The following is a 15,156-nucleotide window of genomic DNA, read 5'->3' on the forward strand; positions in this document are numbered from 1 at the left end:
GATATTTTATTTATAAAATAATAAAATAGTTGATTTTACTGAATATACATTAATTAAATTTTAGAAATTAGACTTTCATATTGTTTTATTATATTATTTGGTGTATATTTTTATGTTTCATAGAATTCAAATGTGGTTTTAGATATAATTATACTAAATATATTGAATTTAAAGAAAATAGAGATAATTTCTTTGTGAATATAAAACCAACAGTATAATGTTTAATTTGTACTTATATAAATGTATATATAAATAGATTATTAATTTATGATTTTAACGGAACCATATATTTACATATGACTTTCTAAAAAAATATTTTCTTATTATGTTCTCGATTTGTCTCATATTTTGAATCGGCTCAACTCGGGACCGGAGAAATTTATTAATTTATAGTGTGTATTAATTTATTGATTATTAATTTACAGAGTTTCTACTGTAGTTGATAATCGGGTTGACTTCTTGAAACCCCACAAACTAATAAAAACCACACTCAATCCACCCATACTTTTAAGCCCTTCCTAAACCCTCTACTAAACTCATCAATTACCCACCTTAACTCTTTTTATCTATAATTTTTAATGTTAAACCCCCTCAACTAAGTTTGTTTCAGGTAAAAATTCTCAAACTAAGTATTTAATAAAAATACCCCAAACTGACTTTAGTTAATGGATTAAACCCTCTGTCTACAGTGACAGTCATAAATACCACTACTACCGGTAAATCTTTAGATCGATTTTATAAATGTTTTATAAAATCGTTCTTTAGAAATTTTGTTCGCAAAAAGCAGATTTATTGAGTTAAGAATGTTAAGATTGCAAAAATTCTGATTAAAAATCACAAAACAAAAATCGAATGAAACGATAATATAGATGTAGAAAACGTTAAGAAATGGTTAAGGAAATAGACAAATTCACGGAGTGACGGTTTCATTAACTTAATAAATCGTCCGTATTTTGTGACGGTTTGAATGCGATATTTGAATCCCAAGATACAACCATGACGAAACTGTTTCGCAACACTCGAAACCGAATCTATCGAACTGTAACTACTACGAATACTCTCGAGACTTACTTTAGACGACTAGGTTTTTTTGCTGGAACTACTTTCTAATTGTTTTGAAGCATGAGAAATAATGAAGAGGATAGGCGTGTATTTATATGGGAAGGATACTTGATGGACAAGCTAAAGATAACGATAAAGGAAAGAATATTCTTGGAATTATTCTTGTTTATCGCGCAAGAGAGGATCAGAAATATTTCAATAATTATCTGGAAGCCCGTAATTGCTCAAAGTGCTAAGTTTGCTCTGAGAAAAGTCCTCCCCATGCCTCTCGCCTAGGACCCCTTATATACTGGCTCCAAGGTCGGTTTACGCTTTTCCTCTTCTGTCCTTAAGCCGCCATAGCATAAAAATGGAGATATTCCATTTTGTCCGATCTTCGTAATTATCTTCCAAATTTCGTATTTATCCGCGAAAACTTGACATTTATCTTTCCTTGCGAACCAAGCGTAAACCGACATGCGGTTTACGGGCTGTTGGTTAAGAAATCGTAAGTCGGGCCTCGAGTCATGTCTTAGGTCCCTTTGGGCCGTCTTCCGACTCGAAGCGTTTATTACGGCTTCTTTCGATAAAGAATGAACTTTCCGCGGTTTTAACAGTAAAGTTTGATTGATAACTTAGAAATGGCGGGGAATGTGAGACGGGTTCGCTACGGTATTCGGGAGATAGCATCGAAGGGTAGACGAGAATGCATGGACTGATGTCGTATCGACATTTTGGAAGAGTTCGGTCGCTACGTAGCGACCGAGCGGAATGGGCGTTTGATCGCTATGTAGCGACTGAGCTTTGGCTCGAACTCGGTCGCTACGTAGCGACCGAGCGGAGCACGCGTTTGGTCGCTGTGTAACGATCCTTCTCGAGCTCTTGTCCGATGATTCACGTTTCTTCCGCAAAGGTTTTTCGTAAAGAAGAATCTATTTCGAAAAAACATTTGTCGAAGAATTTTTCTACGTTTTTCTTCTTCGGGGATTTGGACGTTAACTTCGTCGTAACCGTTTTTGACCCCAACATCCGTCATTGAAGACATAAAGGTCATTTAGTTACTAAACAATATGTGGTTTTAGATATGCATTGGAGTGCAAGTTATGTCATATTAATTAGTGAATATTTTATATAATTGTGGTGATTTTCTTTCATCAGATTCACCCAAGCCCCGCATCATTACATTTCGTTTACTGATTTTGTTAAATAACTGTGTTTAGTTTCGCAAGTTGATATCCTTTGTTATTGCTCTTAATAGAATTGCAAACGAAGAGTTCTGAAGACACTTTTCACAGCAGTTGTGGTCATTTCAGTTTTTTATTTATTTAGTTTCCTTATATTTTGTTCTTTTCATGTTTTATTATTTTATTGCCTATATTTCATGTTATCTTATATTTATAATTTATTTTATGAAAGCAATAATTCTATTGACTATGTTTCGTTTCATCTTTACTTCATAATTAATTTTATATAAGTTTTTGCTTACTCTTATAGATTCACTTCAATTAAACAAAATAAATAACACAAGTTTAAAAAAAAATCAAAACTTACTTTATATAGACATGCACAATTTCGTTATATCCCGTATTATATAACATGTAATATTTCTTTCTATGACTTTTACCTTTTTAATATCTATAGATTCAAAGTTACATGATTTTCTCTTACGGAGCTGTGAATTGGATATATGACAGGTCAACATGTGACCTTTAATACCACATCGACTACATTTGCGACGTTTAGAGCGTTAAGTTCCTTGTGAAAAACGAATCTTGTCTTCAACTGTCTCGTATATGCGTTTTCGTCTCCTACCTGCAGCTCTTCTAGTCTCTGGAGGAAGGACTTTCGACTGCTCTACGTGAGATGGGACAATCCATGAATCTTCCGAGACACTAATAGGATTTATGCATTCCTCATAGACCGATCTCCATGAAGCAGTGGTGTACATGTCGTCAGTGAGTGTGTGCTCTTGTTTGCCTACACTGAAACCTGCTTTTATCGCGTGCATGCATGGGATTTTCATCAAATCAAATTTTCCACATGAACAAGTGTGTCTGACCAAGTCAACCATACATTCAAAAGTCTCCTTGAACCAAAAACATGTCATCGCCAATTGGAAAAACTTGAAACTTCTTACCCTTCTCAATCCTTCGGTCAATATTCTCCACAACAATGGTCAGTGACTGCGTATGCTTAGAACCTAAAGTTCTATGTTTGAAAAACCATTGAGTCATCATTTCCCTTATGCTATCCAACAAAGGTATGACTAGAAACTCTTTTGGCGAATACAAAGCAGAATTTATCGATTCAGCATGGTTAGTAATCCTAATATCATACATGTAACCCGAAAATTGAAAACGGGCCCACTTTCTCACATCAGCTTCTATTGGATAGTTTCCAATTGCAGGACTAATTGAGAAAATAGCAGTGAACATCTTAAAATCAGCAACTCGATAAGCTTTAAAAGCCTTTGCAACCAAACTAGCGACACCTTTACCCTTGAAATATGTTACAACAATGTTCAGCAAGTGGTGAATGCAAATTTCATGATGAGAACACGGATACACTTTCGCAAGAGCTCTAGCAATTAAGATATTTCTGTTAGACACAAAAGCTAAACTGTGATCATCAGCAAGGACATCATTAAGTTGTCTCATAAACCATTTCCACGAGCGCTCATTCTCTAAGTCAAAAACTACAAATGCAATAGGATATAGGTACGAGTTTCCATCTAAAGCAGTAGCAACCAGTAATACTCCTTTGTATTTGCTCTTCAAAAAAAGTCTCATCCACAACAATAACTTTTCCAATGGCAGCATAAAAACCATGAATAGACTGACCATATGCGATGAAGAGGAATCTGAATCTCCCATTGCTATAGGTTTCATAAAATGTGTGTGATACTGGATTATCCTCCCTCATCATGTGCAAGTATTTAGGAATTTTTTCATAACCTTTCTCCGGAATGCCTCTCACAACATTTATTGCATATTCATGTGCCTCCCATGCTAAAGAGTAGGATATCTCAACTTCATGATCATTACGCATAATCTGGATGATATCATTAGGTTTCGGCCATTAGGATATCTCAACTCCATGATCATTACGCATAAACTGGATGATATCATTAGGTTTCGGCCACTCCTTGACACTTTCATACTTATGCATAATGAGAGTACCAACCGTTTTTGATGAAGCTGTCCGAACAGAATTGTTTCTTGTTGATGGAGCACATGAATGATCAGGAACATACTTTTTGATGATAAAATATGAATAACATGTTAACCCCTCTGCACGAACATGCGAGCTGCAATCATCATCCGCGTAACAAACGTACCAAACTTTTTTATCCGATTTGCCAAGTTTGTAGTCGAAGTTATTTTTCATTGCACATTTTGCATTCAAAGCTCTTTTACTAGTAAAATGTTGACCCTTCTTCATAACATCAACCATAGAAAAGCGGACGGACTTTCCGTTGAACATATCTTTGTCATGGTTGTCATCATCATCGCTTTCCTCCAGCTTAACATCTTCTTCTTCAAGCTTGGTTTCACCATCAATATCATCTGAAAATATGAGATAGGTTTTTCCTCTCTGTTAGGCGACTCAGTAGCTTCTTCATTCAAGTTAAAATCGACCTTGATATCGAATACACACACATAACCGTGTCAAAGCTTTGTTCTTCACATATGTAAGAAAATTTTTGAGTTTCCGATCTTTGGTGATGAAAACAGGTGGTGTGATGCCAATGACCAAATCAGAGGGTAAGTAACTCAGCTCGATATTGACCATGTTTATAACGATTTCAAAGTCCTCACAAACCATAACTCTTAGGTTCTCAAAGGTCTTACTTGTGTCCAAAGTAAGTAATCTACCTCTTTTTTCTTCATCAGTAAGAAATCTCCATCGACTTCTTTTGGATGATTTCCAAAAACCAGAAGAAGCATAGATGTGCATATTCTTATGTTTGATTGGCAAAAGTTTGGAGGAACTATGAAAAGAGAAGAACCCCCACAATTTTTGTCCAAATCGTTGTGGCAACGAAGAAGACTCAAATTTAGGGAGTAATATTTAAAAAAGAAAAAAAGATTTAATAGATTTATGGAATATTTTGTAACTGTTTTTTTCCTAGATTTTTGGATTTTGTTTACAAATCTAGTAGAACTTACATTCTACCAAGTTAGAAAAGAGATGACTGGTAGATAGAGAATACCGAGATTGTAGTTAAAAGAACAGTGAGAAGAAATTATGTTCTGCCAAGACAGATATGAGAATATTTATTATGTCCTATGATCTACCAAAAATACATAACATAAAAAAGGAAACGTAGATTTGTTATTCTTCCCTAATAGATCAGAATGTCTTCGGTGTATTGTGCATTCTACCTTGGTTGGATCATTGTGTCTTCAGTAGACTGCATAATCTAACTGGAGCTATATGGTAGATCTGATATACTTACACTTTTATCCCACTTTTGAACTTACTATTCCAAATATTTTTTGAATCTAAAAACATTTTTCTTATTTTTTTTGCATTGTAAATATATTAATATGAATTTTTATTTACAAGATGGGTAGTGAAAATCCAAAAATAAGAAAATTTGATTTAATACTAAAGGGACAATAGCAAAGTTTAATTGTTTATTTTTTCCAAATTTTCCTAAAATAAAAGAGAAACCGAGGTTCGTTGAATTGGAGGGCCATATGTTTCTCGCTTTTAGACTTGTTCAAGAGTCCTTGCAAAAACAAATATATATCGTCGTTAACAAAAAAAAACAACATGTATCAGATCTTGATATAGATCATGATATATCATGATCTTCTTCGAGAACGTGATCTTCACATAATCTCTCGTTCTTTGGCGTGAAATTACCAGGAGCATGCTGCTTTGTTCGTGTTGCTATCTTTCCTCACTCGAGGACGCGTATTGATCGTGATCTCTACTCCTTCTGAGATCGGGATCCTCACGTAATCGTCTCCTTCATCATAGTTTCTTTGCTTTTCGCACGGAGACCCTTGTAATCGACTTTCCTTTGGTCGTTGGTTACGGTGATCCTTTTAAACAACACGATCATCTCTCGCGTGATCTACAAGGCAACGTCTCTGTTTCGCTAACAGAGGATGAATCGAACACGATCTGCTATATGGCGGATGTGAAAGGGAAAGGGATATGCTACGAGGATGACGACGAGCCCATTCAATTAACAGATCAAGGAGACTCTCCCACCATTCGCGATTACCGGCTTTCTCTCATCGGAAAGGTCTTGAACCCTAAGAAACAATCTGTGGTGAAGCTCATTCAGACCATGCCGGCGCAGTGGGAGATGCAGGACAAGATCACTGCTAATGATCTTGGTAATGTCAAGTTCCTTCTAAACTTTGCGACGGAAGAGGATCTACAATCTGTTCTTAGGCAAGGTCCTTTCCACTATAACTTTTGCATGTTTTTGCTCGTTCGCTGGGAGCCGATGGTTCACGATGAATACCCTTGAATCATCCCGTTTTGGGTCGTGATCACGGGCATTCCTCTACACCTCTGGACGATAAGAAACCTCAAAAACATTGGCAAGAGACTAGGCCATATTGATACGGTGGAGCTGTCCGCGGGGCGTATGCTTATTGATGTTGATACTAGGAAGCCTCTCACATTCAAGAGAAAGATTGCATCGCCAGAAGGTGATGAAGTTTGGATTCAGATCCATTATGAAAAGCTGTTTAAGTACTGTAAGACATATCGAATGGTTACTCATGAGGTGGCTCTTTGCCCAACGAAGGAAACGCCACTGGCTATTCAAGGAGCACGATCTGATGTCTTCTCTAGGGTCCAGCTCCCGGCTAATGGTGTATCTCGACAGTCATTGCCGCGAGATAAAGAGATAGAGAATAGATATGGAAGAGATGGCTATGGTAGGAGAGATCACCGTAGTAGATCGCCTTTGAGGGAGCGTAGGGCCGATGGCGGCTTTATGAATGATGCTAGGGCCGCTAACTCTCGCCGTGATGGTGCTGGGGATAGGAAGGCGTGGGGACAAGGAGGCAAGGAAAGTAAGCTCACCTCAGAACACACACACCAGAGCTCGCGCTATGCGCCTTATGGGAAGCATAAGCGGACGACATGGAGGATGAAGGAAAGATCGACGTCACGCAAGGTGCATAATGAGGAACGGATTGTATCTCGTGCTGGAACGCATATACAGTCTACTGGTGAATCATCTGTGCATCAACCCACAGTTGAAACGATCCACGATATAGTGCTGGAACGCATATACAGTCTAGTGGGAGGAGGATTGCAAGTCAAATTGTGACGCCGGCTAGGCATGATAACGATGGCAATGTCACAAAACGTCCTAGAGTGTGTCCTCGTTTGCTGACTTTCTCTCCTACGGAGAAAGCGCTGCCGGCTGATGCTCAGATTATTGGAGCTCTAAATGGCATGGAAATCGTTGATACAATCAACACAGAGGTGGAGTTACATGAACCGATGATGGTTGCAGAAACTCAAGACGATGACCTGCTGGGGGAGGATTTGATGGAGATGGAGGCAGGACCTGAGGGCAATGTGCAAGAGGTTGAGCGGAAGGGAGAGGTAAGTGCACTGGTAAAGCCGAGAACCTCATCCTCTTACAAGAGTGGTGGGAGGTCTGGATTCCCTTTGGGATTACAGAATAAGAAGGCGGGTTTCCTTCGTCGAGGATCTCCGCAGGCGCGTCGTTCGTCTTCAAGGGACAAAGTTAGTTCAGAAAAACAACGTCCAGGGCCGAGTAAGAGTTCGAGAGGCCGTACACGTAAGGGGAATGGTTTGGAGGGGTCCAAAAACTCCTCCGGAAAGTATCCATGAAGACAATCTGTTGGAACTGTAGAGGGATAGGGAACGACCTCACAGTTCGACGCCTTACGGAGATGTGTCATAAGCATCGCCCAGGACTTGTGTTCCTTTCTGAGACGAAGAACAGAAAGCTGCTGTTGCAAAAACATTCAGGCCGGTTTAGGTTTTGATCATTTGTTTACCGTTGAGCCACTTGGACTCAGTGGAGGTTTAGCTTTATTTTTTATGGATGAATTTCAAGTTAATGTTTTATTTTCGAATAGCCGTATGATTGACATTGAGGCAGTCATTGATGGAATAAAAGTCTATATGACGTTTGTTTATGGGGATCATGCATTAGAAAGACGAGATCAAGTTTGGGAACGTCTTACGCGTTTCTCAACAACAAGAAATGGACCTTGGTTCATGATAGGAGACTTTAATGAAATTACATGTCATAATGAGAAAGAAGGTGGGAGACAACGTTCTGATAGTTCTTTCTTGCCATTTAAGCAGATGCTTAATGATTGTGGTATGCTAGAGTTTCCTTTCACGGGGAACATGCTATCATTGGTAGGAAAGAGAGCAGGAGGCACAACTATCAGATGTCGCTTGGACAGAGCAGTAGGAAATGCGGATTGGCATGAAAAATTTCCTCATTCTATTGTGAAGTATATGAGGTTATGGGGATCGGATCATCGTCCGATCCTGGCAGACATACTCACAAAGCCAACGAGACGATTGAAAAAATTCAAGTTTGACAAAAGATGACTGGAAAATGAGGAGCTAAGGCAAGTCATTCTTGAGGAATGGAAATCACCTGATCTTCCTTCCAATGCGACTATTATGGAACACATTGCGAGTTGCCGTAAAGCCTTGAGTGAATGGAGGAGACAAAATATTGTTAATTCCGCAAAATTAGTGGAGGAGCTTAAAGAGAAAGTGAAGGGTTTGTATGTAGATGATAATGCTACCACTAAGCATATCGCAGCAGCTTTGAAGGAACTTTCAGATGCTCTTAAAGCAGAAGAAATGTTCTGGAAACAGAAGAGTCGAGTGTTTTGGCAGCGAGAAGGTGACAAAAATACAAAATTCTTTCATGCTTTGACAAAGCAAAGAAGGGCACGGAATAAGATAATGCAGCTCCGGGATGCAAATGCGAATGTAGTTGAGGATGAAGAAGGATTAGTAGCCATTGCTACTAGCTATTTTAGACAGATTTTTGAATCATCTAACCCGGCGGACATTGAAGAAGCACTGGCTCAAGTTACTACAACGATCACTGGGGCAATGAATGACAACCTTACAGCTCTGGTCACGGAATGGGAGGTCAAATTAGCGCTTTTTGCTATGCATTCAGAGAAAGCTCCAGGCCCAGATGGGATGACTGCTCTTTTCTACCAGAAATTCTGGGATATTGTAAAGGATGATTTAACTCATATGGTTAATAAATTCCTTTTTGAGGGGACGGTGGCGACTGCTCTGAATGATACTAATATATGTCTCATCCCAAAGACTACAAAGCCTAATGAAATGTCTCAATTTAGGCCCATTAGCTTATGTAATGTAAGCTACAAGATAATCTCTAAGGTCTTATGCCAGGGATTGAAGAGAGTGCTGCCAGGCTTGATATCGGAAACTCAGTCAGCTTTTGTGGCTTGAAACAGATTTCAGATAACATTATGATAGCTCAAGAAATGTTCCATGCTCTGAGAACTAAACCAAGTGGTCGTAACAAAAGGATGGCTGTTAAGACGGATATGAGTAAAGCATACGACAGGATGGAATGGTCATTTATTGAGGCTGTTATGCGAAAGATGGATTTTTCAGAAACATGGACAACTGGATAATGCGATGTATTATGTCAGTAAAGTATAAAGTACTCATGAATGGACAGCCAAGAGGAAATATTGTTCCTGGTAGAGGCCTATGCCAAGGAGATCCTTTGTCTCCTTTCATTTTCATTCAATGAACGGAAGCGCTCGCTAGCCTTCTTAATCATGCAGAGAGCCAAGGGAAGATAACGGGAATGCGCGTCACACGCGCGTGTCCTTCGGTACCCCACCTTCTCTTTGCTGATGATAGCATTTTCTTATGTAAGGCGGAGCCCCGTGAATGTGAAGAAGTAATGAAAGTGGTTAGGATGTATGGTAAAGCATCAGGTCAATGTATCAACTTCGACAAAGCGTCATTACTCTTTGGTAAGCGGATCAATGCAATTAGTAGACAAGAGATTAAAGATGTTCTTGGGATACAAAATGAGGGAGGAATGGGGACCTACCTAGGTATCCCGGAAGACATAAGGGGTTCCAAGTGTAAACATTTTGCGTTTCTCAAGGATAAGCTAATGCACAGAATGAATGGATAAACAAGTAGATGGCTATGGAAAGGGGGAAAGGAAGTGCTGATTAAATCTATTTTGTTTGCACTTCCAACTTACGTTATGTCTACTTCCTTCTCCAGTTGGAGACATGTGAAAACCTAGCAAGGGCTATTGTTCAATTTTGGTGGAGTTCAAATCCGCCAAAACGTGGAATACACTGGGCGAAATGGGAAAAAGTCTGTCCACCAAGAGAGGAGGGTGGTATTGGCTTTCGCTTGATCCATGAGTTTAATTTGGCCCTTTTTGCGAAGCAGCTATGGAGGCTTGTTCAGTTCCCTGACTCTTTGGTTGCCCGGGTATTGAGGGGACGGTACTATAGACTAAGCTTGCCACTAAGAGTAATCTCAGTTAATAGCCCATCGTATGTGTGGACTAGAATTTCTGCTGCAAGAGAGCTGTTGATGCTGGGAATTAGACAGAAGATTCATTCGGGTTATGAAGTCAAGGCCTGGGAAGATCTGTGGATCCCAATGACCCCTGCGAGACCAGCTATCCCGGTGGCGCCAGTTATGAATCCCAATATGAGAGTGAGAGATCTCATTAATCAGGCATCAAAGGATTGGGATGCGAGTTTGTTGGAGAACTAAGTCAATATGGATGACATACCACTTATAAGGAGTTTAGCCATAAGCTCAGCTCACCGTCGAGACACTTTTTGCTGGAGCTACACAAGAAATGAACAATACACGGTCAAGTATCACCGAGCTCCAAGCCTTTGCTTGGAAGTTAAAGGCGCCTAAGAAGGTATGTCATCTTATATGGTAATTGTTAACTTGTCATGTGGGAGTTACAAGGAACTTAGCAAGACGAAATATGAGGTGTGATAACTACTGTCCAAGATGTGGAGAACTAGAAGAATCTGTAACACACGCAATTTTCGAATGCCCGCCAGCTCTACAAGTTTGGTCGCTATCATCAATTCCAACGAGCCCATATATATTCCCAGTACCGAGTGTCTACACAAATATGAACTATCTATTCTGGAGAAAAAACGCTATCATTGAGCCAGAACAGGACATCGATCCGTTGGAGCTAGTCCGATATGCAGAAAGCGAATGTCAAGCATGGTTTAAGGCGAATAAGGTGGTACAACCTATGGTACAAGACATCAATTGTGAGGAATCTCAAGTCATAAGTGTTGGACCCAATTTTGGTCAATACCACAAATGGGCCGCGACCAAAGGCATGGGCCTTAAAAGGCCTGAGCCCATAGCAAGAACACGAGCTCGAGAGCTACCACGGAGATCTAGAGGTCGACTCACTATAAAGGAAGAAGAAGAAACACGGAAGAGGACACGTTGAAAACCCTAGAGAGAGCTACACATTCACATCGATCTTGTTGTCTTCCCACTTTTAGACTCTTTCTTTACCGATCTCATTTGTATCACTTGATCTAGTTCAATTCATTGTATTTGATCTTAGTCATCAATAAAATCCATTTTCACCTACTGGAAACTACTTAACATCGTTGTGTTCTAAAGATATCATTGCCTACATCATTTGTCTTCCTTATATCAAACCCCGATCACTATTAAATACTTTGTGTAGATTTTAGGTTCTAGATTTTGGCGCCGACTGTGGGGATGATAAACGAAAAACATCTTTGCTAAGAAATCGATCTAAGATTCCTAAGCGCGACTATGGATCCCAACCAAACCACCGGAACCACGTCGTCGGGAGTCAACGACATCGATCCTATCGGATCCGACTCGGGAGCTGGAGTGACCCCAACTAGGTTAATGGGAGCCAATGATGCGACTGAAACAGCTCCGACGCAACGAATCCCTCCAATCGGGACTTCGAGTCAAGATCGATCTCTTCTGAAGATAGATCATCCTCCGAAGACCTAACCCGATCCTAATCCAGACCGATCTCACCGACTCCTCTAGCCCAAACCCTTGGAGAACTAACCGAACTCCGAGGAATGATGACAACTCTAATCGACGAGATTCGTAGTCAAAGAATCGCCAACCAAGCCATTGCTAATAGATTGGACCAAGCCGAAAGGGAGCTCGCAGAGCATCGAGCTGCAAATATTCGGGAAAGAAATTAAAACACCCCTCGATCCGTTAAGGACGACGTCCAACCCCCAAAGCGTTGGACTGTTCGGCACTCCAGAGATCCCAAGCGCCCGATCCAGACGCTACGCGGGAGAAAATTGGCAACGACCCTCGCCGCAAGGCATGACCCACCGAAGCTTAAGCTACAGTGGACTGGACGTAATCGACACTGGACTCCAACGCCCACAAAGCACTCCGATCCAATTCCAGAACGGATCGACGGAGAGGCAGGGGGAGCCAAGAACACGAATCTCACCACCAAACCATTCTATCCCCGAGAATCGAACTCCATCCGCGACCAGGATACGACCTTAGCAAATACTGCACTTTCCATGATCGCAAGGGCCACTCGACCGAAGAATGTCGAGCCGCACTTCGCAATAAAAATGAAAATAAGAAAACTAACGAAGAAGCCGGAGAAGAAGAAGAGCCAGTGACTCCGAAATCCAACCGAAAGGCCAAAGCCCCAACAAACAAAAGAGGCAGGGAAATCGAACAGGAATCACCGAGCTCTCGCCCCCCCCCCCCCAGCCCCGAAGAAAAGAGTTGACATGATTTCATGGGGCCAGAACAGCCACACAACCGATGAAATCAAGAGCCAAACCGAAGGAGAAATCTGCTTCGAGATCTCGGTAGCAATCCGCACATTGGAAAATCCCAACGAAGTCACTCCCCCTCCCCGTGTCACTCCATACAACCCAAACACAAAACCTCCTAGCGTAAAAATCTCCAACTTCAAGCGAAAGAATAAAATGACCAAGATTCGCGAGCTGCTGGAGAAACCGATTCAAAAACAAGACAGAATGCAGACTCTCAATCGCAATCTGTCTGGGGGGCACAGACACTACCGACCAGCAGTGACTAAGAGGTGGAATTTTCCGGCCCACAACAAGGGCAAAAAACGGATCGATTTCATTTACGGATGCTCCAAATTCTGCAATTCGGTCAACTCAATCAAAGCATACCAAGAGAGAGCAGAAAACAACGTAGGAATTAGAGAGCCCTTGTCAGGTCCCGATCACGGAATCACCTTCAGCGAAAACGAAACCGCAGACCTCGATAAACCACACGACGACGCTCTCGTGATACGAATCGACGTCGGTGGCTGCGAACTATCCCGAGTAATGATCGACACCGGAAGCTCGGCCGACATCCTCTTCTACGAAGCGTTTAAAAAATGGGATTCACTAAAGCACTCCTAAAGCAAGAGCGAACTCCCCTCATCGGCTTCGCAGGAGAGACCACCTATTCTCTCGGATCGATCGAGCTCACGGTAACCGCTGGAGAAATCAGAAAAATCGTAGAATTGATCATGATAGACCACCGTCCAGCCCCATTCAATGCAATCCTCGGGAGACCTTGGCTATATAGCATGAAGGCAGTCCCCTCGACAAATCACCAATGCCTGAAATTTCCAACCTCGAAAGGAATCGAAACTATCAGAGGAAGCCAGAAGAACTCCAGGACATGCTACCTCGCGAGCTTTAAGGACATGGAGCAACACCCTTAGTCAGGCAGCCAAAATTAACAACAGACATACTTACGTACACGAACAATCGAAAAACAGACCCTATCCTTGGGAAAATAATCGAACTACGTTATGACTTGATCCCTCGACGAGGGTACGTAGGCAACTCACGATACGAGTCCAGTCACCCTCCACCTACTTACCGCAACACCCGAAGAACAACGGCACGACAATATTAAAAATTGCCTTTCTTTTCACAAACATGTAACGAAACAGAATCCGACATCTTAATAAATGCAGTTCTTAGACATTCGAACACACAAGACTTCTCGTATCAGAAAATCGCATAACTGCGACAGTTGACCAAAAACCGGGACCCTGATCAAGTCCTCGGTTGCGACCAACTCCACCAACAAGCGCGACAAAACTAGCTACCAAAATCTTTTGTTACATCGAAACTGTCGATAAAAGTATCTACAACAAATCGACACATGGCCCCAAAAGATCGGCCTCGCATAAAACATAAAAATAGCAACAAATAAATCGGGACCCACGACTCCTTCTTTATTAAATAAAAAATAATAAAGCAACAAAAGGCAGAGGGAAAAACAAAGAAAGTCCCTAAATCTACTCTTTGATGCTGAATTCACCATCCTCAAAGCGATCACCCGAGCACTTCGCCACGTCATCCGCCGCAGAAGGAACCTTATCGAAAAAATCCTCTGGCAGATCCTCCGAAATCTGAGGTAGATCGAGCTTCCCAACGAAGAAATCCGAAGTCGCCATCACATCGACCTCGGACCCAAGCTCGATCCCCTTCCCTCGAAGCCGCAACAACTCATCCGAAGCTAGGAGATTGTTGCTCATGATCTCCTTCAAGAGATCTATATTTGCCACGACTTCCCGAAGACGAGCCTCACAATCAGTTGCAGCCTCCTTCTTTTCCCATTTCTCCTTCAGAGAAACCAGCACATCCAGATAGCTATCCGCCATAGTCTTTTTGGCCTCACGAATCACGCAGTGAAGGTCGTCAGAGAACTTATTGGCAGAAGATTCAACCTTCGCTTCCAAGAAGGAAACTTGCTCGAGAGCCGATTTCCTTTCGTTACTCACAACTCGCAGATGAGCTTCGAACGAAGCAGCCTGATTCCCCAGCTTTTCAGCGGCAGCCAGTTGAGCAGCATTGGCATGCTTGCGGTCTTGAGCCATCTTTAGACCGAGCTTTCGCTCACGAACGACCTTCTTTATTTCATAAAGTTCGTCAGAACGCGGAATATCTTGCAGGGGTTTTTCTAAAGTCACCGCAAACTCGTTGTTAGCCTCCATAGCATGAAACATGACAAATCAGTACATACAAAACGAACCAAAGATTCGACAAGGAACAAATTCCAAAAGGAACG

General features: G+C 41.3%; 1 protein-coding gene across 1 annotated transcript; it reads right to left on the reverse strand.

The window, feature by feature from the left end:
* Positions 1 to 3,116: 3,116 nt before the first annotated feature.
* On the reverse strand, positions 3,117 to 3,914 carry LOC106448055. Its single transcript, XM_013889988.1, has one exon. The coding sequence runs from the start codon at positions 3,912 to 3,914 to the stop codon at positions 3,117 to 3,119; it is 798 nt and encodes a 265-aa protein (XP_013745442.1).
* Positions 3,915 to 15,156: the final 11,242 nt, after the last annotated feature.

Source organism: Brassica napus, chromosome C7 (genome assembly GCF_020379485.1).
Source record: "Brassica napus cultivar Da-Ae chromosome C7, Da-Ae, whole genome shotgun sequence".
In the NCBI taxonomy this organism is placed as follows: Eukaryota; Viridiplantae; Streptophyta; class Magnoliopsida; order Brassicales; family Brassicaceae; genus Brassica; species Brassica napus.

What these genes read in the sequence shown, in the direction of transcription:
- LOC106448055 (XM_013889988.1), bottom strand. Translation starts at nt 3,914, where the DNA reads ATGGGAGATTCAGATTCCTCTTCATCGCATATGGTCAGTCTATTCATG.